This window comes from Rhinatrema bivittatum, chromosome 1 (genome assembly GCF_901001135.1).
Source record: "Rhinatrema bivittatum chromosome 1, aRhiBiv1.1, whole genome shotgun sequence".
Lineage (NCBI taxonomy): Eukaryota > Metazoa > Chordata > Amphibia > Gymnophiona > Rhinatrematidae > Rhinatrema > Rhinatrema bivittatum.
Genome location: NC_042615.1, coordinates 808,146,674 through 808,160,014, shown reverse-complemented (window position 1 = coordinate 808,160,014; position 13,341 = coordinate 808,146,674). Strand labels below are relative to the sequence as shown.

At 43.0% G+C, this 13,341-nt stretch overlaps 1 protein-coding gene across 1 annotated transcript in view; it reads left to right on the top strand.

The window, feature by feature from the left end:
- Positions 1-13,341, top strand: part of UBAP2 (ubiquitin associated protein 2) — a 597,209-nt gene that overhangs the window by 250,842 nt on the left and 333,026 nt on the right. The window contains 1 exon segment of the mRNA XM_029581175.1: positions 2,264-2,367. Within this exon segment, the coding sequence (XP_029437035.1) occupies positions 2,264-2,367 (104 nt within the window).

Here is a 13,341-nt window from a genome sequence, read left to right as displayed (position 1 = left end):
ACTAGGGTTGTAACTGGACTATTCAGGGGGGAAATGTAGCCCGGCTTATACAGGCAGTGTTTTTTGTTATCTGTTTACTTCTTGAGTGGTGCTGGGGGTGTAAGTAGCAGAATATGCAGACTGCTAGCGGGCTGCTGAGTGATTCTCCTGGAATACATGGCAGAGGGTGAGAAAATGCAGCACTACCCACTGAACACTGAAGGAGGAGATGTGGCACTTCAGGCAGCACATCATCTAGGAACTCCATACCAAGCACAGGAGAATTAGCATCACCAGTTCACCTCCAGTAACTCTCGTGTCTCAGTGGTGAGCGCTCTATCCATGGCAGCAAAGGAATAAATTCAAGAGAGCCTCAAGGAATTCTGGAAGTCTTGGCCCTTCAATACTGCTCTTGTTTTGGGTTTCTGAGCTCCAGTCTCAGAGGAATTGATGAGAACTGGATAGGAAGGTTTATGCTTGGGTTGTGGCATTACTTCTTCAAGGAAAGACAGCACATGATGGAGGAGGTGAAAGAAGGAAAACATTGACAAGCTGGCTAGTGACACTGGCTTTGTGCTTGACCTGGCTGTAATTTAGAAGGTTTTAAACCCTAACTAGAAAGACGTAAATTAACATTTGTAGACTATGAATACATTTATAAATAACTTAAAAGATGATAAATCTATTTCTTCCTTTTTTTCTTAAATATTAACAACATTGAATGAAGTCGATTGATCAAAGGGGAAGCATGCTGTGAAAGGTAAAAGATTTCAATGTTTGCTGGAGCTACATGATATTGCTGCTTTAACATCTGTGGTGGTTGGGATCTTTTGTGCCACTGTGGAGGAAAACTTAATTTGTTCGTAGTGATCTGCTTTTGTTACCTTACTTACAATACATGTGCTTTAAATATTAACATCAATCATGAATTGGAGAATGAGGTTGGATTTACAGATATTAACCTACTATTTGGTCACTTTAATATAAATTCTTCCCTTCAGTTTTGGAAGCCCATAGGGAGAAGAATTAGTAAGAAATGTATAATTATCCCCTCTAACTTTCCCTCTCCCTAACTTATGTTTTTTCTCTTTATAACGTTATAAAATCGGCGCGTCCATGTGCGTGCACTGGGTACCATGCGCATATGGATGCCCATGCGTGGGTTTTAAAATTGACCTTTTCGTGAGCAAGGCCTTTTGTCCCTGTGGCTGTTTAGGATACGGGGAATCAATTTATTTTATTCTGTGGCATCTCCTGTCAGATCCCATAGAATCTCACATTTACTAGGCTAGTGAAAACCTTCAATTTTCCAGAATTTTTTTTTTTTTTTTTTTTTTTAGAAAGGATGAGTTTATGGAAACTTGTGAATGGTAGAAAAATTATTTACAACATGTAAAAATGTATCTTGTCAATTCATTTTTGCTTGCTTGTTTTGTGATGATTGACCTGCTTGTTTAAGTCTGCTTTTTTTGTACTATGATAAGGACTTAAGTTAAAATGTATAAAGTACTGTTAATGTACACAGCATTATATGAGAAGGGAGAGAGAAAACAAGATGTGATATGTTTAATGCTAATAGTGCTTATGTAGAGAACTTTGTAGGGTCCTGCCATCAAAGATTTGCTCCCTATGCTCATGAGACCCTCTTATTGCTTACTGTCTCATGTACAAGGTAAGAATACCAATATCAAGTGTTGGGATATAATTGCAGGTCATAGAGGCAACCAAACGACTTCAGTTTTAATACTTGAACTATCTGTGGGAAAACTTGCAGTCATTGGAGAAAAAATGTGCATTTGATCGCTAACTTTTTTTAGTCAGTAAAAATTTGTGGGGTGCCACCAAAGAAAAGCAAGTGGAAAAAAAGCACCAAATTCCCCCCCCCCCCCCCCACACACCTACCTTTCCATTTTGGTGTATGGCTACTGTTCTTGCTGTGAACTGGGCCTTACTCTATGCTTACAAATGAGTTTCTCACGGATTCTATCCTCTTGCCTCTGTACCTAAGTGGTCATACAGCTCCAATTACACCCTGGTTTGTGTGCACCTTTCAGTTCCACCTATATATAATGCTGTTGTACTGTAGCTGTGAGGACAGTTCTCCCCTCATCAAGGAAGAAGTTAGTCTCTGCAACTCTCCCAGACTATCATAAATGGAAACAGAAGTTGTGGGGTTGTATCTTCATTGAACTTTGGAGAAAATAGCTCCTAGTTTGTGAAGTGACATTTCCAGTAGTTATAGCCAGTCTCACCCATTGACTTCCATGTTTTTTTTCACTTATAGTACCTTTAACCCAGCAGACTACACAGAATCTGCTGCCACAGATGGCTTTGGGGTGAAAACAGAGGTTTGGGAAGCAAGTCAGAATGATGGGGATGATGGCACTGGTAAGAATACTTGGAACAATTGCATTGTAACAGCTATTATGACATACATGTTTTCTCTTGCAATAATGTGACCAGGTGGAATAGTTTGTAGTGAGATCCTAGCACATATGTAGCTTGCTTGTAGATCATATAGTAAGGATCCCATCCTCAGTACTATGAACAATGTCATCTGACAGTCAAATCAGATAGGAGAAAACTGTTTTCTTGCAGGTTTTTTGTCTGCTTCATTCATTCTTTCTTGCTCTACAAGAAGTTAGGGACATATACAGGCATGATGAGCAATTAAATCAATACTTTGTGATTGGTGTGCTTACTGTGAGTAACTTGAGGCCTTCAGTATACAACTCCAGTTTTTTTGCTTGATGTCTTGTTCCTTGAGAAGTCAGACCCTCATTGTAATTGTGATCCCTGAGTTTCAATAGATGCATATTATGGGGCGGATTTTAAAAGGGTTACGTGCGCCGAGCCTATTTTACATAGGCCCAGCGATGAGTGCAAGCCCTGGGACGCGCTTATGTCCCGGGGCTTTGTGAAAGGGGCGGGGGTGGGACCGAGGCCTCCAGCACAGCAGCTGTGCCAGGGTATCGCATGCTGGCAGCCGGCTGACATGCGCAAGTTAGGCGTAAATAACAAAATAAAGGTAGGGGGGGGATTTAGGTAGGGCTGGGGGGGTGGGCAGGTTAGATAGGGGAAGGGAGGGGAAGGTGGGGGGGAGTGGAGGGAACGGGGAAAGCGATTGGGGCTCCCCTAGAGCTCAGCGTGCGCAAAGTGCACTAGTGTGTACCCCCTTGTGTGCGCTGACCCTGGATTTTATAACATGCGTGCAGCTGCATGCGCATGTTATAAAATCGGGCGTACATTTGTGCACGCCGGGTAGTGCGCACAAATGTAGGCTGCGCGCGCAGGTTTGTTTTAAAATCTGCCCCTATGTGTCAGAACGTGTTACCAAATCAGAAATGATGGTACCAAAACATTAACTATGAACAAAAAAATGTTTAGGGATATTTGTAAACATAGGACACAGAGAACTCACAAACCCCAGATTTTAAAAAACATTTTTTTTTGTATTGTTCCCTTTGTTAACGATCAGTAATTTTTTTTTTTGTTTGTTTCTGAGTTTCAAAATGCAATTAAAAGCATAATGTTCATGTTTGGACCAGTACACACACATTCATACTTGACCACTATCAAAATTTACGTAAATGCACAAATTGCACCTACAACAGCTTGCCATTGTGAATCAAATGTAGAATATGAGAGTAGGACTTGGAATGTTTTGAATGAGTCAGTGAGCATCCTTCTGGTGATATTTCTAAACTATGTCTCAAACTCTTTGATCCTTGAGTCACAAATGGGTTTGATTTCCAGGCTGTCTGCAGTGACTGTTCATAAAATCTGTGATCAATTTTTATCCCAGGACCAGCAGGATGCTAGTCCTCACATATGGATGACGTCAGTAACGGAGCCCTAGTGCGGGAAAAACTTCTGTCAAAGTTTCCAGAAACTTTTGACTGGCCCTGTGAGGCCACTGAGCATGCCCAGCATGCCATGATATTCTCTGCCACAGGGGTCTCACTCTAGTCTTCGTTTTTCCGCGCTGCTGTCAGCATCACGGTTACCGGAGCCCTCTGAGATTACTCTCTGTTTTTGACTTAAAAAAGTCATTTTTTCATAATCTCTCCCTCACGGGATCTCACTCGTTTCTATTCTTCACCGGCTAGTGAGGTAATCTAGCGTTTAATTTTAACAACACTTTTTCGAATTTTCTCAGTCATCGACGGCAGTCGGTGACACCATGATGTCGGGATTCAAAAAATGCCCGACTTGTAATCGCACAATGTCGATTACAGATCCACATCTAGAATGCGTACGCTGCTTGGGTGAAAAACACGACATCTCCTCTTGCCAGCAATGCCAAGAGACGACACCCAAGGGATGAAAATTGCGACAGGAAAAAATAGAACAACTTTTCCGTCTACAGTTGATTCCTTCACCATCGACTTCATCGAAGTCATCACCGGTAGGAGCTCCCAAAAACGTTTTACTAAAAAAAAACGCTGACCGGACGGTTCGGGAGACAGATCCTCGCCCACACCATCGGCATCGATACGTTCGGCTACGGAGGTAAGGCCTCGACATAAACACCATCATCAGCATGCCTCGGCATCACCGTCCGTATCTTCCCACGAGGAACCGAGCGAAAAACGGCCTAAGCACAAGGACACCTCGATGCCAACTGTGCCTACCGCAGTAGAATCGGTTACACCGCAGGTAGTGATGTCTCCGCCTCCACCGGTGCTGATTGCTTCCCCGATACCGCAAGACTTGACATCATTTATCAAGGAAGCGGTATTGCAGGCCATAAAAGAGCACCTACCGGTGACTACACCGATGCCGGCAACATCGCCGATGCCGGTGACGTCTCCCTTACCTATGACATCACTGATGCCGGTACAACCAGCGCCGATGACCGATATACTGCCGATGCCGGGAACCTTCCTGAAGCCAGGACCCTCCCCGATGCCGCAAGAATCATCGATGCAACGAACATCAAACATTCCTTCGATATCAATGTCGATGCCTCCTCTCTCTTCGGAGATTACATCGATGCTAACTACAGCCTTGGTTCAAATATCGATGCCTATTGCTACTACTGCGCTGTCATATAGAAGGACTGGGATATCGACGATACCATCGATAAAAACATTGAAGTCCTTGATACCATCGATGCCACACACAACGCAGACGATGCCGCTTCCTACTGGAGCCCCAGTTTCATCTGAAGCAGCATTGTATTCAGTAATACAAAAGAAATACCAGGATTTACTGGACTCTTTGCCTTCAAATCCACAGGAAGAGGACTCTTCTCCTCAGGAACCCCTACCAGGGCCCTCTGGATTGCCTCCTCCACCAACAACTGGGAAGACACTCCAGACTATGACACATGGAGTGATACTGCATCAGATACTTCTGAAACCTTCATGTCTGATCCTTCCCACCACACCCTAGGAAACAATCCACGCCAGAGGATCTTACCTTCTCTGCTTTTGTACAAGACATGGCTGACTCTATCCCTTTTATTATTTATTTATTTATTTATTTATTTATGAACTTTTATTTACTGACATTGTGAAGCACATCATGCCGGTTTACAGTGAACAGAAAGGAGGAATATTACAATAAAACAAGGGAGGGGAGGGGGAAGAAGGTGAGAAGAGGAAGGGGGAGAGGGGAGGGGGGGAGACAGGGAGGAGATGGGAAAGGCAGTAAAGATTGAGAAAATAAAACAAATAGAGAAACTATATACAGTTGAAAAATATGTACAGTTACAATCAACTTATGTAGTACTAAGATGGTACTATAAAAGACCGGCAATATTTTATCAATTCAATGGTTGTTCTCTTAAATATAAAGTATTTAAGGGGTGGCAAGGAGGAATTTAGGGGGTGTAGAAGGGCAGAGGAGGGATAGGACAGAAAGGGGGGGCAAAGGGGATTGGAGGACGAGAAAGGTGGAACTGAATAAGGGAGGTAGTTTGTTTGGTTCACATCGGAGTTAGTCAGAACAGCATCTTCGCCATCAAACACTTGAGGTGCTACAATTTTTCGACCCTCCTAAACAAATCATGGCAATACCTATACATGATGTCCTCCTACAGCTTCAACACTGACTGTGGGAACATCCCTGTTCTGTTCCCTCAGTCAACAAAAGGATGGACTCAACATACTTAGTTCAAGCCACACCTGGCTATCAAAAATCACAATTACCACATACTTCAGTAGCTGTAGAATCTGCACAGAAAAAGGCTAAGAGGACAAGAGTTCACTCTTCCAATCCTCCTGGAAAGGACAACAGATTTCTAGATTCTCTAGGCCGCAAGGTGTTTCAGGGTGCAATGCTTAATTCAAAGATAGCATCCTATCAATTATACATCACCCAATACCAGAGAAACCTCTGGAAGCAAATGGAGGACTTTATCCCATCTCTTCCACAAGAATATAGAGAACCTGCATAAAATCTCATAAATAAAGCTTTTGATGCTGGTAAACACGAGGTAAGAGCTGCATACGATTCTTTCGAAACAGCATCAAGAGTTGCAGCTTCAGGCATAAGTGCCAGGAGCTGGGCCTGGCTTAAGGCCTCAGACCTTAGGCCAGAGGTCCAAGATAAATTGGTGGACCTCCCCTGTACAGGGGACAATTGCTATCCTCCCTCCCTCAGGACCCCACTACACATGCCACCTACAGAACTCAAAGGAGGGACGTAAGAAGACCCTATTATCAACAAATCTCAGATTGGAGCCATGCCTTTTAACTTTTAGAAAAAGACTTAAAACCTGGCTCTTTCACCAAGCCTTCACCGATCCACCAGACAATCACTAGTTGTCCTTCACTCTAACCCGGTCTGGCATTTATACTCACGAACAATGGACTCTGACACTTCCAGGTTAAAGCACCTTTTAAGCTTTTAACCCGTACGCTCTATGGTAACACTTTATACTTATTTCCTGCCTTATCTTCTTTCCAGCTTGTCGCAAGCCTCCAAGTTCTCTTTCCCTGTTGATTGTAACTTTGACCTATTCCTACCTATTGTTATCTTTCGTTTACCTGAATTGTTATTCCAGTTATACCCGTGTTAAATGTAAACCGATCCGATATGGTTATTTACTATGAAGGTCGGTATAAAAAACTGTTAAAATAATTAAAAAAAAAAATTATCGTCAGAAAAGATTTTATCCTCCTGCAACTAGGCCTCGACAATCCAGAACCCAACAAAGAACACAGCCTCGTCAGCAGAGAGCACCTAGGCCCCAACCTGCTACACAAACAGGTCCTGTGGCGGGCTTTTGAAACTATATCCAGGGAACTCAGCCTTTCCATAAATCCTCGACCAGAACCCCCAGTAGGAGGCAGATTATCCAAATTTTACAACAATTGGATAATAACAATGGATCAATGAGTTCTGTCCATAATATCTCGAGGATACCAACTCAATTTCCTCTCAATTCCCACAGAATTTCCTCCAACTCAGGTTCCTCTCAGCAAACATCACATGCTTCAACTACAAATAGAATTATCCACCCTTCTGAAATCCAGGGCTGTAGAACAGGTGCCTCGGTCTCAGCAGGGCAGAGAATTCTACTCCCGTTATTTCCTCATTCCAAAGAAAACAGGAGGCCTACGTCCCATCCTAGATCTCAGAAATCTCAACAAATTTCTCAAAAAAGAAAAGTTCAGGATGGTTTCTCTGGGCACCATGCTTCCACTTCTTCAGAAAGGGGATTGGCTTTGTTCTATGGATCTTCAAGACGCTTACACTCACATTCCAATATTCCCTCCTCATCACAAATATCTGCGCTTCATGGTAGGCCATCAACATTTCCAATACAGGGTACTGTCATTCGGACTTGCCTCTGCTCCCAGAGTATTCACAAAATATCTGGCAGTAATAGCAGCATACTTATACAAGGAAAGTGTCCATGTCTTCCCATATCTAGACGACTGGCTCATCAGAAGTCAATCTCAAAAAGGAGCAATAACTTCCCTCAACCGAACAATTGCTCTACTTCACTCCATGGGTTTTCTCATCAGTTATCAAAAGTCCCATCTCACACAGTCACACCTGCTTCAATTCAAAGGAGCAGAATTGAACACCATCCTCTCAAGGGCTTTTCTACCCGAAGATCGAGCAGAAACGCTTTCTTTACTGGCAAACTCAATTCACTCACAGAAACAATCAACAGCTCATCAGTTTCTAACCTTGCTAGGACACATGGCCTCCACAGTTCGTCACTCCTATGGCAAGGCTCGCCATGAGAGTTACCCAATGGACTTTAAGATTACAGTGGATCCAAGCCATTCAACCACTGCATTCTACAATTTAAGTAACCCACCAGCTGCATTCCTCTCTGCTTTGGTGGGCGAACAAGGACAATTTGCGCAAGGGCCTACCCTTCCAACAAACAGTCCGTCAGATAACCAACTACAGATGCATCCACCTTCGATTGGGGCGCTCACATAGACAATCTCCAAACTCAAGGAACTTGGACAAAGCTCGAAGCAACATTTCAAATCAATTTCCTAGAGCTTCGAGCTATACGTTATGCACTACATGCATTCAAGGATTGCCTTTCTGACAAGGCTGTTCTCATACAAACAGACAACACAGTTGCCATGTGGTACATCAACAAATAGGGAGGTACGGGCTCGTATCTCCTTTGTCAAGAAGCCGCTCAGATTTGAAACTGGGCCCTGAATCATTCAATGTTTCTCCGGGCCACTTATCTAGCAGGCATCCACAACGTAGTGGCGGATCGACTCAGTCGTCAGTTCCAACCACACGAATGGTCCCTGGATCCCTCAGTAGCGACCAGTATCTTTCAACGTTGGGGACAACCAACAATAGACCTCTTTGCATCGCACCTGAATCAGAAAGTGGACAAATTCTGCTCTCTACACAAACAGAAGAATCAGCCAGCCAGGGACGCCTTTGCTCGCCCCTGGAACTCAGGCCTACTATACGCGTATCCTCTAATATCGCTCATAACCAAAACTCTAGTGAAGCTACAACAGGACAAGGGGTCCATGATACTCATAGCCCCATATTGGCCTCGACAAGTATGGTTTCCCACACTTCTAGACCTCTCAGTCAGGGATCCCATTCGCCTAGGAATAGCTCCCACTCTCATAACTCAGGATCAGGGTCGGTTGCGCCATCCCAACCTCCAATCCCTAACCCTGACAGCATGGATGTTGAAAGCTTGATCTTACAACCACTCAATCTTTCAACCCATATCTCTCAAGTGCTTATAGCTTCATGTAAACCTTCCACACGAAAGAACTACGCTTCCAGATGGAACCACTTTGTGGTGCAAACAAACGGATATTGATCCCTTCACCTGCCCCACAACTTCTCTTCTAGACTACTTATACCATCTTTCAGAATCTGGTCTCCAGACTTCATCTATAAGGGTACATTTAAGTGCAATTTCTGCTTACCATAACAAGATAGCAGATGCACCAATCTCCACACAGCCTCTTGTCAGCAGGTGTATGAGAGGCTTAACTCAACTCAAACCACCAATTTGACCTCCAGTCACAGAATGGGATCTGAATTTGGTATTGACAAGACTTATGCGTTCCCCTTTCGAACCCATAGATTCCTGTGATCTTAAATTTCTCACCTGGAAGACTATCTTCCTCATAGCCATTACATCAGCTAGAAGGGTTAGTGAGTTACAAGCACTTGTCACATACCCACCCTATACCAAATTCCTACATTACAGAGTGGTTCTCCGTACACATCCAAAATTCCTTCCCAAGGTAGTTATGGAATTCCACTTGAACCAATCCATAGTTCTACTCACATTCTTTCCAAGGCCTCATTCTCACCAAGGGGAACGGGCTTTACATACTTTGGACTGTAAGCGTGCGCTAGCATATTACTTAGACTGCACTGCAATCCACAGGAAATCCAATCAACTATTTGTTTCCTGTGATCCAAACAAACCGGGTAAAGCAGCAGGTAAACATACTCTCTCCAACTGGCTGGCAGATTGCATACAGTTTTGCTATGAAAAAGCAGGCCTTCGTCTCCAAGGGCGAGTGAAGGCACATTCAGTAAGCGCAATGTCAACATCAGTAGCACACTATCGCTCAGTGCCAATCCTTGACATTTGTAAAGCAGCAACATGGAGTTCTCTTCACACCTTTGTAGCTCATTACTGTTTGGACAAAGAAGGTAGACAAGATTCAGCCTATGGACAATCTGTCTTAAAGAACTTGTTTCCAGTTTAATCCCAACTCCTTCCACATCCAACCTGCTGTAATCTTCGGCTGATTCATTTTCAACGACAATGCTTCAGTATTACTTCACTACAAAATGACTCAGCCTCTAGCTTGCTAATCACCCATATGTGAGGACTAGCATCCTGCTTGTCCTGGGATAAAGCAAAATTGCTTACCTTGAAATAGTTGTTATCCCAGGACAGCAGGATGTAGTCCTCACGAAACCCACCCGCCACCCCGTGGAGTTGGGCCTCATACCTTTTATTATTTTATTTTTTGCTGAAGCTTATTGCTACATACGAGACTAGAGTGAGACCCCTGTGGCAGAGAATATCATGGCATGCTGGGCATGCTCAGTGGCCTCACACGGCCAGTCAAAAGTTTCTGGAAACTTTGACAGAAGTTTTTCCCGCACTAGGGCTCCGTTACTGACGTCACCCATATGTGAGGACTACATCCTGCTGAACTGGGATAACACCTATTACAAGGTAAGCAATTTTGCTTTTTGGCTGTTCTAAAATCTAGACCTCTTTGTAGCCTTCAGTGTCAGGATTTTGAGATCATCTCCTAGATTAGCAGTTCAATTAAATAAGTAGCTACCAAAAGTCATTAGCAGGGTTAGAAATTTATTTTTAGAAAACATAAGCACCAGCCACAAATCTTATGAACTAGAGAGAAAAATGTTCATAGCTTGCTTTGTGTTTTTTTAAACTTTTTTTTAATTTATCTAACTTTTTGCTGCTTTTTCTTTTGACATTTTTTACTCTCTCCTTACCCTCCCAACTTTTTCTCCCTTCCAAACTTTGTGCCCTACTTCTTCACTTCTGCAGCCTGCCACCACTTCTCCCAATCCCAGGCACTGAATTTGTAGGTTCCTGGGTGACTTAATGCCTAGGTTTTCCCCATCCCTAGTCATTACCCTCTGAAATCCATTTTATTTGAGAAATAAAGTGGTGGTCTCAATTCCATTCTCAGTGGATAGGGATGCACATTCCTAAAATACCACCAACGCAATTAACATTCATAAGTATCCTTGTTGACATTCTCAGCAGAGATACTTGTAAGAGAAAAACTCAGCACATCAGAAATCTCCAAAGTATTGTAGTGAAATGTATTAATCTACATACTGACTGTTTCAATTTCAACTTGGGCACATCTTAAAAGTTTGGCTTTAGATTTTAGATTTCATTACTTGCCTTTCAAAATCTGAGCTTAAGGTGAATTACAGTCTTGGTCTGTTGATAGTTTCTTCTCGAGGAGGCTTATTATCTAACTTTGTATTTGAGGCAATGTAGGCTGAAATGACATGCCTAGGGTCACAAAAAACATCAGAGGGAGTAACAGGATGCAAACCATGGTTTCCCTGCTTCTCAACTAGCTGCTCTAACCACTAAACCAGGGCTTTTCAGCTTAGTCATAGGGATATACCTAGGGGCCAATACAATAAGACGCGCGCTGAAAATGGGCTCTTGTATTGAGCACCCATTTTCCTAATGCACATGCAGCGACATCCCCTGGATGCTAGATGCAATATTTCAATGAGAGGCAGCGTTAAAAAGGGCAAATTAACGGAGAATTCAGCGTACATAGCGCTCAATAGTTTATAGAAACATATAGAAACAGAAATGACGGCAGAAAAAGACCAAACGGCCCATCCAGTCTGCCCATCAAGCTCCCCACACTTATTTTCCCATACTTATCTGTTTCACTGACCACCAAGTTCAGGGCTTTTATTGGTAACTGTTTGATTCGAATTTCCTGCCACCCCCTGCCATTGATGTAGAGAGTAATGTTGGAATTGCATCAAAGGTGAACCTTGTTAAATGTATAACGCTCCGGCATAAGTTCTTGTTCACTGTACACCGACGTGATATCTTTGATGAGCGGCGGTATATAAAATATTATCAATAAATAAATAAATAAATAAGGCATAATGGTTAAGGGTAGTAATCGCCGCATCAAGCAAGTTACCCTGACTCTTGTTTAACCAGACTGCACAGATTAATGCCTTATTGGATGTTGTCTGAATGTAAATCCTCTTCCACTTTTCCCCCTACCGTTGAAGCAGAGAGCAACGCTGTATATGTATTCAAAGTGAAGTATCAGGCTTAATTGGTTTAGGGTAGTAACCGCCGCGTTGGGTGCCCAATTGCAACGGGCGCTCAATATGAATGTCTGTTTTGATCTTGCTTTTTTCTCTTAATTCACTTCAGCAACCTCAGCAAAATATTAGATGATCCTTGCTATGAATGTCCAAATTGTGTGGTGATAAGAAAAGGGTTTTGTTTTTTTTATCAAGTGAAAATATACAATTATTTTTCTCCACCAAAAGCAATAAATGAGTGTCACGATGATACTAAGGGGAGGACTCACTTACCACAACCCAGAGAACCTACTTTTCAATGTTTTTCATGAGCCCTTGACTACAAGCTGACTTCACCCCACCTCTAAGGCTGGAGTTAAATTTTCCATGTTAAAAAGTGTGCATTGGGCACCCAGCACTTTACTGCATCGGTGGTACTAGCCAATGTCCTCATCTGTATGCAGTTAACATCTGATGAGCACTATTGGGTTTGTTTGTTGGGATGCGTGTTTTGAATGCGCTAATCTCCTTCTGCATCAGACGCTAGTCTAGCACGTCCAAAACACATATTCAACAGCGTGTAAACCTGTGCGCTAGACTGGACGCGCTTTATTGCATCAACCCCTAGAGAGTCAGGTTTTCAGGTTCATCACAATGAGAGTTGCATGCAAATGTCTTTCATGCTTATTCATTGTGGATATCCTGAAAGTAGAAGAGGACCGGAAGGCTCATCTGCATACTGCTCCCAGCATCCCCCGGGAAAGTACTCCAAAGGTCACAGCAAGCGATCCAGGGATTGAACTCCACAGCCCCAGCTTCCAGAGGCCCCATACCCTTTGCAGTAAAAGAGGACCAGAAGGCTCATCTGCATACTGCTCTCAGCATCCCCTGGGAGAGGAATCTCAAACACTTCAATTCTTTGAGTGAACATCAATTTAATGGTGGTTAAAGAAGATTGGTAAGTATGGCTTTGGGAAATCTTTGGGCTTAAAAAGTTTGGAGAAAGGTGAAATAGTGGGATATATTCTTTAGAGTCTGTGTGTGTCTGAGATAATAAGCAAGCCAGAAGTAGTTAATTCTAGTGTCTGTCTTTCCCACCCACTG